The sequence below is a fragment of the Mangifera indica genome, chromosome 16 (assembly GCF_011075055.1).
Source record: "Mangifera indica cultivar Alphonso chromosome 16, CATAS_Mindica_2.1, whole genome shotgun sequence".
In the NCBI taxonomy this organism is placed as follows: Eukaryota; Viridiplantae; Streptophyta; class Magnoliopsida; order Sapindales; family Anacardiaceae; genus Mangifera; species Mangifera indica.
Window position 1 is genome coordinate 1,215,666 of NC_058152.1, and position 18,428 is coordinate 1,234,093.

Here is an 18,428-nt window from a genome sequence, read left to right on the forward strand (position 1 = left end):
ATCTAAATGCTCTTATTTCATTAGAAATTTGAAAATCCTTTAACAGTGAAATATCTTTCACTTTGTGCTCTTTTAATTTGTTGATTCTTGATCAATTGTATTTTTATTTAATATAAAAAATACTTTAGTTTATGTCGTATTTATATTTTTGTGTTCAAATCTCTAGAAAAAAATGAAACCGTAGAAATCTGAAAAATTTTTGTGGGGTATGTCAGGTAGGTCGGTCGGTTTGAGGCCTGGCCCGACCTGCCACATTTTAAGTGGTAGGCCAGGTGCTAAGTTGGCCGCCCTACCAAAAATTTACACCAAATAAGTGATAGGTCAGGTCCTAGGTAAACTGACCTAACAATTTCACAATAAGATGGTAGGCTGGCCAACCTACCATTTGGCCTACCCCATGAAAATTTTCTAAATTTTTACAGTTTCTTTTTTTCCAGTAGTTTGAACAAAAAAATATAGATTCACTAACTCCATGGATGCTTTATTCTTAGTTAAGAGGACCTGATCAGAGTTCAACAGACCCTTTGAGGCTAATATGTTTTTGTAGTAGGCATTATCAAACTTCGTTGGGCTAACAAAGTCCAAGACAAACAGATTCTGATCACCACCAGACCTTGGGCATCTGGGTCTCAATTGTGCAGCATATGATTGATCAAGAGTGTTGTCAGGTTGCCCGTTGCCTGATTGGTTGTACAGTCTCTGCCTGAAACTTGTGCAACGGGAATCCCCAATTGTATGACTCCCTGCATCAAATGTTTGTATAAATTACTCAAAGATGGTTAGGTTTCTAGGGGTGTACATGGTCTGATTTATTGCGATATGAAAGTTTTTTTAAACCAAACAGACAAAAACTTTAAACTAAATCAAACCATTTTAGATTTTAAAATAAACTATAAGAAACAGTAAAATTATGTGATGCAGTCTCATTTTACGATTTGAATCAAATTATGCACATCTTTTTGGTTTCTAGAAACCCTGATGGTTAGTTTACCAGATAAGGCCACAAGATCGACTACATCAAGTCCTTGCAACTTGAACTTGGTGAGAAGTGTTTGGAATGTGCTGTTTGGAGGAGGAATGTTGTTGTTAGAGCCACTCAAGCTTGCACTTCTGGAGTCTCTTCTTCCCAGTGGAACTTCCCAGCTAGGTCCACCAGTCTGAACATGCAAAACTGGTAAGCTTTGGCCATATTGCAAGGCCAGTTTGGCTGAGTAACAAGGCTCAAACATTAAGACTTACCAACACAGTAGAATCTCTAGCAGCTAGAGCCAAAATGTCAGCACAGGATACTGTCTGAGGACATTCCTTCTCTAGAGCAGATTTGATTCCATCAAGGACTTCAAATCCCCTGGCTGAATTCCTGTTAGGATTGGACCTTTTCTCACTTGTTATGGTGCCACTGCTATCCAACAATAATGATGCATCACACCCCTGTAAAACTTAACAAAGTTTGATGAAGCTGCGCAATATTTATGGATGAAATTAAGAAAATGGAATTTCTGGGAAGTAGCAGACCTTGACGAAGCAGTCATGGAAAAGAAGCCTGAGCAAAGAAGCAGCCATGCGGGTTTCTTTTGCAACAGCCTTGGCCACAACGGACTTCACCATCGCTTGAGCTCTGGGACATGAGTGATCATAAAACTGCGGGTAAAGGAAACCACTGGAAGCCTTGCCACTGACGGCAATTAGAGAAAAGGCAATGAGGAAGCTCATGAAGTGAACCATTGATTGTGTGTTTTTTGTGTCTTTTACTTTCAAGACACAGAAAACTATAGACAAAAAATTGAAGTGTCAGAAGATTTAAGAAGTTGTTATGATAAGAGCTAAGATGGCATGCATATTTATACAGGAGGGACAGTAGAGAAAAGAAGAAAGAGGGAAAGAAAAAGTTGGAATTGGTAATTAATCAGCAGTTTCACATCAATTACAAGCAACCGATCGGTGTATGTTGGTAGCTTTGTATCCTTGTAGGCTAACAAACCCACCATGGCAGACAGTTGGCATACATGTCGTCTTCAGCCAATTACTGTGAAGTTGACTTTCGAAGGTGATTTCCTTGGTTAATTAAGGTACGTAATTCTAAGTTCTGTGTAAGACAAGTTACTACAATAACAATTAGAATTTGTTATATAGTTCTGTAATCCACTATAATGACATTGATTGAGACTGCATTTGGATTGGAAAAGTTTTTAATGTGATTCAATTAAAAAAAAAAAAAGAGGCAATATTATATTTATCTCTAGTAGCAGATAAGATTCAGCTTAGATTGCCTAAATCATATATGTATTTCTTTTAAGCTAGATTCACTAATTCTGCATAAGCCCTTCATATTTATAAGGTGAAAAGTTGAAGTTACATATCAAATATTTTATCTAAGCATTCATAATTCAAATGAGAGTAGATTTTTAATTATATTATAATTATACTAATAATAAGATAATTGCATTAGTAATATGATCAGGTTTAATACAAGAGGGTTGTTTTCTCTAGACACGAGACAAAGTAGGAAAAAAATCTCATAAATACTGAAAAGATATTCTATGATGGGCAGTTCTAGCTTTTCATTGTCTCCGGTTTATAAAACATCTATTTGTGTTTTTGGACAATTAGAGAATATATGATGTGTTTAGTTGTTATTTCTATGGTTTGCCATTGAATTATGACATCCTCAGTGTTGGGCTTATAATTTCGATCAATGAGAAATTTATTTTATGGTATAAAATTAACTTTTGAGATTAAACCATTTTCAGGGTTTTGCCGGATAGTTTATGTAAGGTTCGAAGGAGTTCATATTAATTAGCCAAGTTTTACTTGTCTCTTTGCTTATTTACGTGAAGACAGAGGCAGATTAGCCTTGCGTGTGCAATCCTGAGACTCCTAATTTTTTTTAGCTTGAAGGAAATAATTTTTACATCAGAGAAGGCATATGATTAACTTGAATATGACTTACAAGCATAACTTACCCACAGCAGAAGATTTATTATTTTGAATATATTCATCATTGAAAGGTGTTATGTTTTTCAACTTAGAAATTATTGATGATGGAGAAAGCAGAAATCAATGCTGTTGTTCTCAATCAAGAAGGAATTGAAGATGCTATAAACTACGACCATTGTTGACTAGTGGTTAAGCTCAGTCTCCTTTTTTAATGCATTAAAGAACAAATAAACACAAATACTAAAGTCGATACACAAGTATTTATATGAAAAATCTAAGATTGGAAAAAATCACGAGTAGGTGAGAGAGAAATTTTGCCATAAGAAAGAAGATTATAAAATGAAGAAGATATCTGAGTGTTAGCTCTTCAACCTAACTCGCTTGACATGTGTATTTTGTTTGTTATATCACTTTAGTAGAATTAGTCATTCTCATTACATGTGAAAAGATTTATATCACAGTAAAAAAAACCCTTTCACCCATGTGAGATTAGAGTTGGGCTACAAGATTAGGAGTCTAATCCTTCTATGTCTCTTCAAAAATTCACCTTTTCAATTCGCATACCTTAAACTCGATGCACCTAAAAAGGTGCGATTTGACATGTTTTGGCTATAAATTATCAATGATTGAGGCCAGGAGCAATATAATAATATCATAAAACAAACGTAAATGGTTAGCGATAATATGCGCATTTACTGTCTAACGTTGTGCCGACACATTTTGATTTAAACAAAATTAGATTTTAGGTTTATAGTTTAAATTAAATAGGTGAAATCTAAGGGTGAATTTTAGTTAAATCAAGTTTGATCAAGGGTTTAAACTCACTTCAAATCCAAAAATCTAATTTGCTCGATCTAATAATAAATTATCAAAAAAAATAAAAATTATTGAAAATAAAAAATAAACTAGTAAAGATACGTTTATTATAATTGTCAATAAAAAGTTATAAAAAAATTGATATACTAATAATTTTTTTAAGATATTCGAGTTTAAATTTGTTCAAACTGAATATTAAACTAAGTTTGAATTGACTTAATTCAGATCAAACTCTAATAAAAACCTTGAGTGGGTAATTATAATTTAGTTTTAAAATCACAATCTCAACTAGCTTTTACCTGTTTTATATTTAATTTGGATGAAGGAAGAATCTAATCTGATCTGACCTAAAGTAGGGTATGGGAATATTAGATTAATCTAATTGAATCCATAAGATGATAAAGAAAATAATAAGTTATTGCTAGGGTTGGGTAACTACTGCCTTTAGTTTCCAAAATCTAATCCGTGAAATGCAAGGGACTTGCTTTGCACTACGCATGCTGTCTCAATTTTATTAAGAGAAGAATATAATTAGCATATGCTCCAACTTTTGGCTGTTCACACAGCAACCCAATTTGACCGTTCTATTATTTTATATGGCACCACTGGATTGGATTGGATTAGATGTAGCCATCATTCTTATTAAACAAATTAACGTGACAGTTGGAAAATTACTTGTTATCCGATATCTTTTGTCAGGTTAACTTTGCTTGGAAGTGTTGTTTTGTTTGTAAATGTGATTTGCAAGGGCAACTCAATGTCAATCAAGGTAAAATCGATAGATTCATGTGAACCATGTATACTTTTTCTATAGTTCTAGACGCTGATTTCGCCGACAATTACTCATCAGGAATAAGAAGCTACTTGGTTAATTTTTTTAATTAATTGGTCTAAGATCGTTATCTGATTCAAACAAGTTAAATTTATATATAATTAATTTTAGTTGATCAAACTTTAGCTTAGTTTACAATCGACTCTAACATTGAAATTTAACTCACTAGTTTTTTTTTTTTTACTACAATTGATTCTTCTTCTTCTTTTCCAATTATTACTACTTATCAATTAATCAAACTTGAGCCAATCATTTTAGTTTCGAGTCAAACTTAAATTAATCATTCTAAATTTGAGTCAAGTTCAAACTACTTTTTGTTTATACTTAATTCAACTTAAATTTATCTTCTATAAATATAGCATACTATTGTATTTTCAAAGTTTAGAAGTGTATTCAATGAAGAAACTCGACACAAGACACCTCCTAGAGTCAGCTGAAAGCTATAACTTTCAGCAGTTTGCTGCCAAAGGTTAATGCGAAATGAATTTTAAAAACAAGATAGAAGAATGATTAAAAAAAGCTTTATAAACCCTTTATATATATACGTATACATGTGAAATCAGGCTCATACATGAAAAGTTACTTTTCAAGAGTTAACAAAACTGTTCATTTTGCAATTTTTTGGTTCTATGTCAATTCGCTGAGACCTTAAAATTTGCAAGGTAAATATATCTAAATTGACCCGTAATTTCTTTCATTTGATCTCCATGTTGCTTTAGGAGAAGCAGGCGACCGTTCCCAGGAGGTCTGATTCGGAAAGGATCTGTTAAGGTCTTCTGGCTGTGAGTACCTTTGACCTGCTCCACTCACCTATTATGGCATTCCAAAATTCAAACAAAAGTGTTAGATTGCACTTGAGATAGCAAATCGTATTCCAACTGGAGAAGTCAGAATAGGCACTTGGGTGAAACTGATTAAATGAGCTGCCCGGCTTAGCGATGTCCTTTTAACATGGACAAGTTAGGGTCCTCCGGGAGCTTAAAATGATCATATAATAATTTGATTAAAAAATAAACGACTACCATCTTATCAAGTACATTTGAGTTGAGTGATTTGGGTACTTACTGTTACCTTATCCCAAAGTAAAAATCAATCAATCAGATGCTGACATATCATTATTAATACTTAAATTAGTATTCATTATAAGTGCACAAAGTTTTATAGTCTCTCAAATCAGCTGTAGGTGTTGAAAATATCATATTTGGTCATATTAGTTTGTCCAAACAGATCTGTAACTCTCAAATCTAATTAATGTCAGATCAGCCAAAAAATAATTACTTACAGTTTCTAAACATGCAGAAAGTATTGTCATGCCTGGCAATGCATCAATCCCACGCTGCATACAATCAAATTTAGGTAGATAAGTGGACATAAATGTTTATACACTATAATATATAGATAAATAATCAAAAAGAATAGAGGAGAGGGAAAGAGAGAGAGAGAATTTGAAACACTTACCAGTTGCCCTGTTCGTGTCTTGTAAATGAAACCTCCACAACAGAATATGGCTGATGAGACGATGATTCTGCTCCGAACATTCATCCAATTTCAAAATTAAAAAATCATTGAATTAAAAACAATATTGCATTCAAATATAAGTTGTAAAGGAAAATTTATTCGAAGATGATAACACATGAATTAAGTTAAATAATTCCTCGAGTTCAAATCTTAACAACCAGAGAAATTTAGATACATCAGGGTTTACTTTTAAGTTCAATAAATAGAACTCAATGCCATCCTTAACAAATATGAAACTCTGAAAGCCTGTATAATGAACTAGTTAAGGTATACTTTTATCTTTATTACTAGTAAAGAGACCATATGACAGTTTTCAACCAGGAATTGATAACTTTACATCCCAAAAGTCACATATTGGCCATTTCCTAGTTACTACATTATCTCCTGTTAACATTTCACAAAGCTCTGTCCTTCCCTACTTATAATTTGGCAATCTATGAGCTGGCAAACAGAGTGACAAATCAGGTAGACCACACTGCAAATGCTTTAGATGTTTGCATCATGTGGCAATTATTTCATTTTGAATAATCTGACACATGCTCTTAATTCTTCTTAAAAACAACATGAATGAGAATTGCCATACATGCAAGATATCACCCCAAAAATAGCCCATCCTCGCATAGGATCCACTTCCTTATCCTGCCTATATTCTGCAAAGTTACAATAAGGTAGAGCTCAATCAAATTAGAAAATAACATGAAAAATCCCGAAACTTAAGTTCAAGGCAACAACACATGGTTTGTTACTAACACCTAACCTAACAAGTGTTTTTCTCTCTACCATCTTTTCTGATTGCTTATTTATAGAAATATCCTTCTGCAATACAATTCAGGAAAATATCTGACGATATTTAGGAACTTGTTCAGGTTCAGCAGATTTTTAGGGAGACTTTACAAATATATATATAAGGGTGAGTTAAAGAACAAACAGAAATACAGAATCACATAACTGCAAAGGAAAGTGACATCCAAGAACAAAGAATCTTACTGTTCACACAGTGTGCCAGCAGGATGAGCAGAATGAGAGAAAGCAACTTAGCTCAGTAAATCAAATATAAACTTACCACACATTTTTGTAAGAAAAAATTGAACAGGGTCATAGCCCTTGACTGGTATGGTGATATTAACTTCATACAGACTATCACGAGCCCTCTCACCTACAAAAGTTAAAAGTGAAATTCAAAACATGATAGATTAAGAGGCATATCAATATCATATTGTTAGGATTGGGACACTTGTCCCCAATCCAATGGCTCAATCCTTTTATAAATATATGTTTGAGTTTTAAAAGAGGGAGGAGAAGAAAATATTAGGGTTTGGGTTTGAGGGCAGCCACCTTTGGCTGATTTAGGGAGGTCTCCGGCGCCTCGAATGGCCGGAAAATGGGAGATCTCCGGCGTCTCGAATGACCGGAAAATGGGAGGTCCCGAACTCCTCGAAGGGTTTGGGTTTGGGTTTGAGGGCAGCCACCTTTGGCTGATTTAGGGAGGTCTCCGGCGCCTCGAATGGCCGGAAAATGGGAGATCTCCGGCGTCTCGAATGGCCGGAAAATGGGAGGTCCCGAATTCCTCGAATTATTCGGTTTATCTTGTAATGTTTTTAGTAATGAAATATTTTAATTATTATGTATTTTATGTTTTGATTAAATAAATGTGGGTTCCTAACAAATGGTATCAGAGCGCGTTCGATCCAACGGAGAAGATAGATGATGGTCGGAAAAGTGATGAGTCGCCGGAAAATGTTCATGGAGGAGGCTGACTTGAAGAAAAATCATCACAGAGAGAAATGAGTCCGAAGGCGCAAAATGAGAAGACAGAGGAAAAAGGAAGATGAAAAGGGAACGCCGGCTGGGTCTGAAAAAAAAAAAAAAAAAAAAGGAAATTACATATTCAAACCCAGAGAAAGCAGAAGGAAGAAGAAAGAAGGACGAAGGAGATGGAGAAGAAAGAAGAAAGGAAAAAGACAAGTAGAAGGAAAGAGAAAGGAGAGAAAAAATAAATAAATAAAAAAATAGAAAAAAAAAAAGGTGGAGGCCAGGCGTTGGTTTTTGGAAAAAGGGAAAGAGAAATGGGCTGACTTGCAGGGGAAGCAAAAGAAAAAGAAGGCAGTAGCGTTGGGAAGACAAAACGCAGGAAAGAGAAGGCAAAACTTTTTGGGAAGAGAAAAGAAAGATCTGGCGCGTTTGAAAAAAAAAAAAAAAAAAAAAAAACTCATCTTGAGGACAAGATGATTTTGAAGGGGAGGGAAATGTTAGGATTGGGACACTTGTCCCCAATCCAATGGCTCAATCCTTTTATAAATATATGTTTGAGTTTTAAAAGAGGGAGGAGAAGAAAATATTAGGGTTTGGGTTTGGGTTTGAGGGCAGCCACCTTTGGCTGATTTAGGGAGGTCTCCGGCGCCTCGAATGGCCGGAAAATGGGAGATCTCCGGCGTCTCGAATGGCCGGAAAATGGGAGGTCCCGAATTCCTCGAATTATTCGGTTTATCTTGTAATGTTTTTAGTAATGAAATATTTTAATTATTATGTATTTTATGTTTTGATTAAATAAATGTGGGTTCCTAACACATATCAAGCAGCAACACCCCTACATCTCCAATTCACAATCAATAATGTGGGTGACAAAGTTGTAGCAGGGCTCCCCATTGCCCCTGAGCCGGATAAGCTGACCTTGAGACCCTTCTCTGGAAAAACCTGGGAACAAACACAAATAAACAGAGATAGAAAGATTATGCAATTTATTCAGTGTAAAAACTTCACATCCCCTAGACAAAGAGGAAATAGGATACCTTAAAATAAGGTTTTCCCACCACAGTGGAAACAGAAGCAATAGCAGTCATATATAGGGCCACATGAGTCCGTTCGGTCTTAAAGCTGCTTGGTGAGATATCAATATAAAATAAATTTCAGTCAAAGAATAAAATAAAGACAATAATCTTAATACAGATCACATACCTGAAATCATGGCGAGCCTTTTCAAAACCTGGTTGAGTCATGCCATCATAAACCTTCAAAAGTTCAAGTAATTCTTTCATTAAAAAGGAAAAAATTCCTCTTCTCTATACAAACTAACATATGTAAATGAAGTTTATATGATATCTTACAATTTCCCATGATCGTGGATGAAAACCAACCGTGAAGCCCTTAAATACCCGGGGACCTGGTTTCTCACATGGAATTGCAAGTTCAACAAATACTCTGCAACAGTGGAAATAAGAAACATTTAAACAAGTTAAAATACTGGACTTTCCAATTACTTGGAAAATAAATAACAAATAATTCACCACTATTCTCAAAATCATAGAAGAATCTTTATCATCTAAATCCATAGATTCTGTGACTAGCATTCCTTTTGCTTTTCCTAGTTTCTCCCTAAAAGCAACAATTCTTGTCAAACATAGTTTCCGTTATATTTCAGAACCAAGAACTATAGCATTTCAAACCACTCCACTGCTACAAAGCCTAGAAATAAATCATATTAATCTCTATGTAATGTCAATACCATTACTCAACTATACTAAAAGTCCAAGAAGATATATGAAACATATTAATTTATTAAGTTGAAAAAAGTCAAAACCATCTCGTGCCCCACATTTTTCATTTTCTAAAGTAGACAATCCAAATTCTAAGGAAGAAAAAACCCATGTTGTCAAATGCATAGCTTGAGGCCCATCTATGTAACAGCACTTACAAAAATTTATTATGAAGTTTTTATTTTCTGTGAAGCTCTCAAAATTAAATATAAACAGAATCTCTATTTCCTTACTAATGCATCTTCGGCATATAACTCCAAATTCCAACATTGATATCACAGAAGTAATAAATTCATTTATATAATCTATGAATTGAAATCTAAATTCTAAAATCTAAAAAAAAAATGGATTTAATATAAGATAATTTGTTGCAAAGAAGACCTGCAATTTGACTCATAAGTAACGTTGCAAATGCATCCAAGTCCACCTGAGATAAAGAAAAAAAGATAACAACATAGGCCTTAAGTTGCTTCAACTAACAAAGATACCAAAGACATGAGAAGTTAGAATATTGTGAAAATGCAACGAAACAGTTTTCAGCTTAAAAGAAAATTTGAAAAAAAATCAGCAGGGTCTAGGTTAAACAAAAGGATTTGTTAGCATTTGTCTAGATAATGCAAGACCCGCCAAAGAATCAAGAAAAGAAAATTTAAGAAATTTATATTTGCAGATTTCAATCTTCTAATTTCATATAATCAGATTCCTTGTTAGAAGTCCCATCTCTTTGCCAGCCCCCAACCAATGAAGACAGAATGGCTATGTCTCAAGTTTAAATTTGAAAGTTCAACAATGAAAATGATGCTTTGTTCAGAACATGAGAAGCCAAAAAAAGTATAGGTTAGCTATGGTAAACTAGATATGCCGCATTCTCCTTCAATTTATTTGAATTTTTTCATAGTTTTTTTTTAATTTTATTTTAACAAGTTGAAAGATGTAGTATAACCTTTTTTTGAGATATTTTCTTCCCAGTTGTTGCAAAACTTACCATATTTCCTTAATACACTATTTAATTGCTCCAAAAAATGGAAGATAGAGCTCAGTGATATCAATGTGAAATTCACAAGATGTCAAACTGTCACAGAACGGTGGCATCTGGTCATATACAGGCCAGAGAGTGCGAGCCACCAGCCCCAAAATATCAGGAAAAAGAAGAACACAGAGAAGTAGATTTCATTATACATTTTAACCTTTTAAATGATACTTTTTATACCACTTTTGGTTCACATGCCCCCGCAGTTATTTCATTTTTCATACCATGACCCCTGTAAACGAAAATTTCTAGCCCTGCCAATTGTCATATCAACTCCATGCACATTTGAAACTCAAAATGAAGATCTACCAACCTTCACATTGTCCATTTAAACAATTCCCGCAAATAATATTTACCTGAAAGTACATACCAAAAGGTACAACAATTGCATATGTTAGAACAATGATGTACAACAAAAAATGTCATAAACTTTATTGAATTTGAAGAAACAATAGAGCTATGTGATTCCTACAATTCCTAACAACAAACCTGAGCCGTACGTCCCATCTTGTCATAACTTGACTCACAATTCAAAAGGTCACCACCGTAAAACCCCTAGAAACACAAGGAAATTTAAATATATTACACTTCACAAATCTCATATTATGTAGGACTTCGAAAATTTTTAATTTTACAGACAAAACATAGATATGTCCAAATTTTAGTTTAGAGTTTGGCAATAACTTGAAACTCTCTGATATACCACAGTGGGCAGAGAAATCAAAAATCTTGAATTCCCAGGGACTTAGGGAATGAATTTCCAGTGTTGTGCGGAAATCAAATGAGAGATGGACGGAAGAGAAGAGGGACAATTTGAAACTAGTTGTAAAGACAATTTTTTTTCACACAAATTCATATAGGGGTGTCTGTGTGTGAACACAAAATAACTGCAAAAAACTTGTAGATTGAACCTTTTAATAATAGGAATAATCATTTAATTCCATCATTAATGATTTCATTGTTAGCAATCAGTTTCTTGCACTTCAGGTAGCATACTAATGCAGTCTGCATGCTTAGCTATCATACTCATGAGATTCTGGATATTAACTCCTTTCTTGAATTGGAGGAATAATGGATCTCAAATGCACTAAGAGAATTGCAATTTACCCAAAGAGCCTCTACTTTCTGTTTTACAAATGAAAAACTAGCCAAACCTATCTTCCTCTATAGAATATTCTTTCACTTTTGACTTTTTCTCTTCTTCAATGAATTTAAAATACTTCTTGTTAGTATTTTCAGTCTTAGATCTTATCAAGATGTTACTGATCCCCACCAACACAACCAGAGAGAAAGCCTTTAACGATCAGGGCATTTCTACCAACAACACAATGGGAAATCAAACTGCACTAAAAAGGTCAACTACTTATGAATAATACTAAGCACAAAAATTGTGTCTGATGAGAGCTTACCTGAACAAAGTCAACATGGCCTGAACCAGCAACAAAATGGTTGAACTTATTAAATCGGCCAAAAGCTATGTATCCCTGCAAAATTCTGAGCATGTTAACACAATGTAAATTATTTTTACATAACTTGAGTGTATGTACAATGCAAACAGAGAACTGAAATTATTTTTGAACACATAGAAACTTAATAGAACAAACAGCTTTAAAGTAATTTAGTAGAGATCAAAATGCTGAAATTCTTAAACATAAATAAATCATTATCAATGAACAAAAACTGCAGAACGCTAAATTCTCTCACCATGAAGACAATACCCACTGCAATCAAAATAATCCCATTCAACAATTTTTTGCTATATTGAGCATCTAGTAATGCTCTCATCAAACATCGATAAAAATCCTTTGCCACATAATAGCAATGTCAGATCTAACATAAACAATTATCTTCACCATTATGATGGAAATAGACAAGAAAAAGACTCAAATATACATTTTCAAATACTCATTAGTATATATAACAGTTTTTATTTATAACTTGTGGATACTGAATCTGAGTTCTGGCTTTATGGTCAAATTGACAAAATTTTCTGAAAAACATTGCCTGCGTGCGTACTCTACTCATAGGTATATTGTTTAGCTTCACATGGTCCTACGACAATTTTTCTTCTTTAAAAGAGGATGAGAGTGATAGAGAAACAGAGAGAACTTCTCTACAGAAACAAAATGGAAAGAGGGAAGATATGGCGAGAGACCTCCCAACATTGGCTCCGTTGCACAAGTGGTCAACTTCTTGAGACTTCTATGCTTAAAGCAAAAGGTTGATGAAACCAATAAAATGCAAACGCAGTTGCTCCCATATAGTTTATCAGTTTCCAAGCACCAATTAGTGTAGAAAAAATAAAACAGTGAGGCTATGCCATGCATGCCTCAAGTTGCAGAAAAAGAACTATAAAAAGCCTAGAAATACTTTCCCAGCAATTGTACTTATCATCCTTTCCCAATTAAATGGTGGTGTCAACTACACAATTGATATAATGAAAGTAATCTATGCCAAATAAGCATAGTTAATTAAAAGCAAGGAAGAAAAAGCAGAATAGCTTAGCACTTGAGAATATGGTGTTCAAGACTACCGCTTGTGATCTAGTCTCTACATCTTTGCAAAATCGAACCACCAAATCAACACCCTGTAGCATAAGAAACTTAAGATTTATTACTCTCTTGACACTCAGCACTTATTTAAAAATAATATATGCTCATAATTGTTATAAAAGTTAGGTGAAAACATTACATTGTCTTCATACTCGAAATAATGTCCGATCCAGCTACTCTGATTGACAACTTAAGTGAAACAACCTCAGCAAACATTTAACCGAAATTTAAATGAAGCATACAATAAACTAACAACGGATGAATTTCAAGATGCTTGGCTTTGACATTTTAAAGTAATTTAGGATACAAAATCAACAATGCGACTGGAATTATCGAAAGCGTAGCAATTGGATCTCGGCACTGCAACTGCAACTGCTCCGAGTCCCTTTATACCAACAGCTGAACGAAAACAAGTAATCATAAACACAATCACAAGGCAGGCAGCATGAAAATGGTGAAAAAGCAGTCATACCTGTGAGTATTACCAATAAGTAATTCACTAAACGCACTTTTAAAAAGCATTTCACAGTCGGCGTCGCTTTCGCTTTCGCTTCCATGGATAAAATTTCAACTTAAAATTTCAATAATATGCGAAACCTTTCTTCGCTGAAGCTGGACTGCGGGAGGGCAGATCAAACAAATTGCTAGAAATACATTAATGACCTAATTACCCTCACAAGCAGCGTGAGCGAAGGAGACTAAACAAGATTTTGTTTTCGGCCAACCCAGCCAAGGTTTAGTGAATAAAATTTACACCCACTAAAATTTAAAAACTTAAAGACCTACCCATCTATTAAAATAATTGTCAATTAACTAAAAGTATTTTCAAAAATTAAAAATTATCATACTTTTTCTCTTAAATTTAAAAACCTAATAATTTCTTCCACATAAGATTTGAAAATCACTATTTTCCTAAGGTTTTTTCTCCTCTTTGATGACCACATCTCCTTTTCGCCCATCGACATTTTCTCTCTCTCCTGGTTTTTCTCTTCTTTTGGTCTCTTATATCGTTGTTCCTTACCTCATTTGTTGTTGACAAATACAAAAGACGACTAGAGAGATTGGAGGGAGAGAGAAGTTGAGAGAGAGAGAAAACACCAATAGCCAAAGAGAAGATGTAGTTGCTGAAGAGGGGAGAACAAACTTAAAGGGGAAATGGTAACTTTTCAAACCTTGGGTAGGAGAAAATTGTTAGATTTTTAAACCTATGGCACAAATGTGATAATTTTTTAAATATTTTTAGTTAAATAATAATTTTACCTTTCACTTTAACAATAAATTTTAACATATAGGTGGATATTTAGGTTTGTGAATGTTAATAAGTAAGAATTTGTCTTTTACTAAAATTTGGGTGGAAAATAATCTTTTCACCTTTGTTTTTTAATTTAAAATTTTATTTAAGTTGGTTATCATTTTTAAGTCTAGTTTAAAATTATCATTTTTGAAAATAGGTGAAATTCTGGGTATAATTATATTAATTAAATTTTTAAATTTGATTATGATGGATGCCTTCTTATATCATAGGCAAAGACTTATTCTCACCCAAAGTTTGATGTATTAGCAAAGACTTATTATTAGTCTATAATTAATTCAAATTTGATGAGAAATTATTATATTTTTAAATTAAGGAGAGAAAATGATATAAACTTTTATTTTTTAAAATATTATTATTAAACAATGATATTACTTTTACCCTAACTAAACATTTTAATATAAATTAGTTCATAGGTGAGATTTTAAGTTTTTGAAAATTATTGAATGTGAATTTGGATTTACACAATACCTTGGTAGGGATAAGTCTTTTGGCCTTTTATTTTTAATTTTAAAACAATATCACATCATTGTAAAAAGATCTTTTCCATTCTTTTACCTTGGTTTCATATGATTTGCTAAATATATAAATTATTAAAATATTTATTAAAAATCAAATTATTAAAGATTATTGTGTCTTCTAAAATTAACGCTAATCAGCAAACAATTAATATTAAAAATGTCTATTAGGTTGATTTTGAATTATAATAGAATTATTGTTAAGCATGTGATAACGTGACATATATTCATTGCTGACGTGGTAACTCATTTCCTTATTTCAAACATAATTTGTCAAATTAACACTACCTAAGTAAGTCTCTCCATATATGCATGTGGGCGCTATTCAGACATTGTAAACACACATTCTCTCATATCTCTTTTTGGCATTCAAAAATCATTCTTTTATTTTCAAGATCATGAGAGTTTGCCTTTTTGAGATCCCAAGTTTGTTGCGATATCTCTTTCTCCACTAAAGTTGTTGTTGTTATTATTTGAGGTTTATTTATAGAATAGATAAACTGATGTGTTGTGATCAGTTAAAGAGATAAAAATTAGAGATTGAATTTATTAATATGAGAAATATCAATATTACTTTTTACGGTTTTGATTACTTGTTACCTAGATTTAGTTTTACTTTTTGGGTAGGGTTAAAGTTTTTTTTCTATTTCTTACTTGGGATGGGAGCATCAAATGAAATTTAGTTGAGTCTTCGGGTATATCAAAACAATCGTTAATGAGAGTTTTGAGAGTTTATAACACTCTAATTTTTTTTTAATTTCTCATATCTCATTTTTTGAGGTCAAAAATCTTTTTCCTATTTTCAAAATTATGAGAATTCATAACACTATCATTTTTTTGTTTCAAAAAAAAAAAAAAGCCCTCTCTTCTGTTAAGACTGTTTGGTTAGTTTAAATGATTTTAATACCCTCATCCTTCCCATACAGATTAAGCCCACTTAACATGCATAACGATTGATATGCGGTGGGCCCAACTGGGGATGCTGGGTTTGGGATATTAATGCTTTTTATCTTTGATTTGGATTTTTTTTTAATGTTCATTCTTCGGTTTTTCAAATGATATGCGGTGGACTTGATACATATAGGAAGTGAAATTATGCCCGTTATAAGATTTAAAAAAAAAAAAAAGGGCCGTTGGTGATGGTCCCCATGTGCTTAAATTAGACCAAACATACTGAACATCCTTCGCCTGCCTGCCCCTTTGTATCTTTGAATCCGTTTCATTCTTTCTCAGTATCTCTTTCTTTGATCTTTTTAATTTCAAAACTTAACTATACTTGCAGATCAGTTTCTTCTCTAGCTTCACTTTGGATCTGCAAAGGCGCTTCCTCTCCTTCCCACATCGACTTGAAGCTGCGTAAGGTGAGTTCATTAGGGTTTCTGAATTTCATCACCAATGTTGCAAATTGGTTGCCATGATGATTTCTAAATGTATGAAAGCTCCTATGTATTGCTTTATGAAAGTTGATCCCGAGCGGTTACCCGAGAAACTGAAAAGATTCCTTTCGGGTTTTGTTGGAATCTCTTAATGATTTGTTTGTTTGCTTCTTCCTATTAAGTTTAGTCAGAGATGCCTTTCTATCTCTAGACTATTTTCTTCCACTTCGTCTGTTAATAAATTTTTCTTTTTGTCCTTTTTATGAAGTTCTTGAGTAAGGCAGTTGCATGCTCTTCTGATTTATAGACTCCTATGCAATTAAGTTGTTGATTCTGTTGAATAATGATTAAGAATGCAAACTGGTCTATCAAATCTAGGATATTATAATTTTTGGTTTTATCTTATTGATGAATTTCTTGGACAATGAAATGTGTGTGTAAAAAGCATGTTAACCGAAGAACTTTAATGTACAACACTGTTGTGGTGCAGTTGGTATTTATGATTTGAGAAAACATGTTTTAAAGACTGCTACCTAGTTCGAATAATTTTATTATTTTAAATTATTTATTATTATAATTTGTTAATGACAAATTTATAACCTGTTTATATTGGTGATTTATTAAATACTTTGCAGGTTGACTCTGGAGATGCACATATTCAGTTCTTTTATATGGAAGTGGTGCATTGGTTGCTGTGTGGTTGGCATCAGCAATTGTCAATGCTGTGGATTCTATGCACATATTCAGTTCTTTTATATGGAAGTGGTGCATTGGCTGCTGTGTGGTTGGCATCAGCAATTGTCAATGCTGTGGATTCTATTCCTTTGGTATGTATGCATACCCATTCTATTCCAATAGCTGACAGGGTTGGGTGACATTACACCGCTGTACCTAGCAAGCCCTTCCAATACTATCTTAGTTCTTGAAAAAATTTTAGCCATGTCTAATAAATACTTGTGTGGCTGAATATATATAACGTGAAGTATTTAACAAATGTTTAAAATGTTTCCTTAAATTTATTTTTCCAGGTTAGAAGTATTTGATGAGAAAATCTCCCTGTCCTTCTATTCTCCCTTAAAACTTCCTTTTTGGTATATTTCCTATGTTTTTGGTAATATTTTTTCAGGTGGTCTGTTGTTGCTGATGGAACTAGCATTTCTATTAAGAGGTGTTGGTACTGAGGTGTATTGGATGACAATCTAGAAGCCGTCTGAAGAAGATGAGGTGATATACAGTTTGGAACATAAGATGTTGAATCAAGGGGTGCAGGTTATAATTTAAGTATCTTAATTATGCATTTAGCATATGTACTTTGTTTAATTAATTTTTATGCTTTTTTATTATTATTACTTCTTTGATTTATTTCAGTGGTTCTTGATGCTATACTTTCAAAATTATATATAACTCTGGAATCTTGTGTCCATGTTATGGCAGAAAGAGGATTATCTCTATTCTTATTATTTTTTGTTGTTGTGAATGATGTTGCTATACTATTTCATTACTATTTTTAGAATGTGAGAAGCTAGAAAAGATTTCTAATTGAAGTAGAAAATTGATGTGGTTATTAGTTTAAGGGGTTCACACTTTTGAGAGGAAAGGGAGCTCGATACATCCTTACTTTCCACATTTATAGGCTATATAAATGAACTCTTTACTCACGAGTTATGGTACCTCTATATCAATTCTGAATAGATCAACTGAATAGATCCATACCCACCTTTGGTTTAGGTTGACCAAGGACAAACATTTTTAGTTGGAACAAAATGTACCATTCCTTGAAGATGATAGGAACCTCTAAAATTTTCTTGTATACTATCTTGTTGCCTTTACAAACCCCTCTAATGCCTCTCATTCTTAATAGCTTTAGAATATTATTTCATTTTTGTTTTAATTTGAAGATGATAGGAACCTCTAAAACAAAACAAATATCCCATTTTGAAATAATCTTGGCAAAAAGAGAAGTTGGACTGCTTTAAACTCAGAGACTATTTTCTTCTTTCCTTT

The 18,428-nt window shown here is 33.2% G+C and overlaps 3 protein-coding genes, 2 long non-coding RNA genes and 1 pseudogene across 8 annotated transcripts in view; 4 read left to right on the top strand and 2 right to left on the bottom strand.

Annotated features, from left to right (window-relative positions):
- Positions 1-18,428, top strand: part of LOC123199077 — a 112,553-nt gene that overhangs the window by 33,244 nt on the left and 60,881 nt on the right. The window lies entirely within an intron of this gene.
- LOC123199508 (peroxidase 72-like) lies at positions 257-2,196 on the bottom strand. Its single transcript, XM_044614546.1, has 5 exons — positions 1,516-2,196; positions 1,240-1,431; positions 992-1,157; positions 448-743; positions 257-289 (listed from the first exon to the last, which is right to left on the bottom strand). Exons 1-5 carry the CDS (start codon positions 1,723-1,725, stop codon positions 257-259), a joined length of 897 nt encoding a protein of 298 aa, XP_044470481.1. The 5' UTR covers positions 1,726-2,196.
- LOC123199079 lies at positions 5,093-13,912 on the bottom strand. Of its 4 annotated transcripts, XM_044613912.1 has the most exons (17): positions 13,691-13,908; positions 13,526-13,617; positions 13,358-13,396; positions 13,200-13,253; positions 12,076-12,150; positions 11,156-11,221; positions 10,980-11,022; positions 10,018-10,063; positions 9,208-9,301; positions 9,059-9,111; positions 8,893-8,977; positions 8,695-8,797; positions 7,167-7,259; positions 6,687-6,753; positions 6,044-6,110; positions 5,868-5,921; positions 5,093-5,395 (listed from the first exon to the last, which is right to left on the bottom strand). In XM_044613912.1, exons 1-17 carry the CDS (start codon positions 13,773-13,775, stop codon positions 5,258-5,260), a joined length of 1,254 nt encoding a protein of 417 aa, XP_044469847.1. In that variant the 5' UTR covers positions 13,776-13,908; the 3' UTR covers positions 5,093-5,257. The 4 variants fall into 4 exon arrangements, with proteins under 4 accessions (XP_044469847.1, XP_044469848.1, XP_044469849.1 ...); XM_044613913.1 differs by lacking the exon at positions 5,868-5,921 and having other exon boundaries at positions 13,691-13,912; XM_044613914.1 differs by lacking the exon at positions 12,076-12,150 and having other exon boundaries at positions 13,691-13,909.
- On the top strand, positions 7,366-7,907 carry LOC123199083. The gene is made up of 2 exons (XR_006498185.1): positions 7,366-7,525; positions 7,660-7,907. It is a non-coding gene; the product is annotated as an uncharacterized LOC123199083 (long non-coding RNA).
- Positions 16,187-17,694, top strand: LOC123199084. The gene is made up of 3 exons (XR_006498186.1): positions 16,187-16,409; positions 17,060-17,251; positions 17,551-17,694. It is a non-coding gene; the product is annotated as an uncharacterized LOC123199084 (long non-coding RNA).
- Positions 16,458-16,537, top strand: LOC123199846 (annotated as a pseudogene).